The sequence below is a fragment of the Nicotiana attenuata genome, unplaced genomic scaffold, assembly GCF_001879085.1.
Source record: "Nicotiana attenuata strain UT unplaced genomic scaffold, NIATTr2, whole genome shotgun sequence".
Lineage (NCBI taxonomy): Eukaryota > Viridiplantae > Streptophyta > Magnoliopsida > Solanales > Solanaceae > Nicotiana > Nicotiana attenuata.
This window is the reverse complement of record NW_017697115.1, coordinates 1-1,453: the sequence shown is the minus strand read 5'-3', so window position 1 is coordinate 1,453 and position 1,453 is coordinate 1. Positions and strand designations below refer to the sequence as shown.

General features: G+C 43.2%; 1 protein-coding gene across 1 annotated transcript; it reads left to right on the top strand.

The window, feature by feature from the left end:
- Positions 1–342: 342 nt before the first annotated feature.
- Positions 343–1,445, top strand: LOC109222680 (the record flags this gene model as incomplete). Its single annotated transcript, XM_019387006.1, has 3 exons — positions 343–831; positions 921–1,055; positions 1,167–1,445. Coding segments are annotated over exons 1-3 (903 nt in total), but the record flags the coding sequence as incomplete, so codon positions are not given.
- Between the last annotated feature and the right edge of the window lie 8 nt (positions 1,446–1,453).

Sequence of the window (1,453 nt, the reverse complement as noted above, 5' to 3'; positions counted from 1 at the left end):
CAAGAGTCCTAGATATACCAAAAGTCCTAACAATTCTATCTGTTGGGTCAATTGAACCATTTTCATTGAAACTAGAAGTCTAAATATAACGGCACCTTCTCCTAAATTCTAGTAATTCAAATTAATCTCTACGGAGACCGGAACTCTAAATTGATTAGACCTCTATGTGACTACTGAAAAGGCTGCAGTTTCTGAGTAATAATTACCCTCTTTAAAAACCCCAAACCACTCAATAATCATCAATTCCTCACAAAACCCCTGATAATTCTCTCTCGTCTCTGAAACTCTCCAAAGCTCTTCACACCACCAAAATTCTCTTAGGGTTTTCAGAAATTCCTCACCATGAAAAATCCCCAAGACAATCCTGGCACTCCACCACCTGTTTCACCCAACACCTCATCTTCCACACCACCAGTCGAAAACCCAAAACCTAGATTCCATCGCCAGAAGATGCTAGCAAGAAAAACTGTAGCTACAGGTTCTTTGAGAAAAACTTTGAATGAAAAACTTCAGTCCAGTCAAAAGAAAGCAAGCCCAGCAGCTGAGACCAACTCTAGCTCTGAATCTGATGATTACATCTCCACTAGTGAAGGAGATGAACCTGGGTCTTCTGAACAGGCCAAAACTCAAGAAACCCAAAGAGAGGTAAACTCTTGCTATGTTTTTTCTGATGTAGTTGAAAGGGAGGAAAATCGATTTGTTCTGATAGGGGCTGCTAGAGATGTAGGTGGGACTGATTCTGGGAAAATGAGGAAGAAAAAGAAGAAGGAACCTTTAGCCATATGTGGGGGTGGGGAAGAAGGAGTCTCGAAGTCAGGGGAAGTGGTTCAGGTGAGGCTGCTGAGGTGTTGATTAATCTGAGTAAACAACAAGATGAACCTGGTTCATCTGATGAAGAGAGTTTGGCTGACTTGTTGAAGAAAGTGGGGGCCAGCTATGACCCAAAGAAACGCAAGGCTTCCTCACAAAAGACCCCTGCTGCATCCAAACCAACCAAGAAAAGCAAACAATCACCACCCAAGTCTACTCCTAGGATTAGAGCTACTAGAAGTAGGGTCAGGGAAAGTGAAGCAGAATTGAAGAAGGCTTTAGAAGAAAGTAAGAAAAAGAGGAAAGAGAAAGGGAAAGCAAAGATAGGTGAAAGCTCGGAGGCTGTGGTTGAAGAGGAAGAAGAAGAGATGGAACAGGTCCATCTAGAAAGGAGTACTACTGTGGAAGTTCCCACTACCAAATCAAAGGGAACCAGGACTTCTGCCAAGAAGCCCTCCAAGCCAGTACCTGCTGAACCTGTTCTTGCCAAGAGAACAAGGTCAGCTGCAAAAGGAAAACAAGTGAAAATTGCTGAAGAAGATGATGAATGGAGTGAGGATGAAGGAGACGAGGCAGAGAAGGAACAGGACAGATATGCTATGTTTGGCAAGAGGAAAATTCGTGAAACGGGAGACGTACTCAA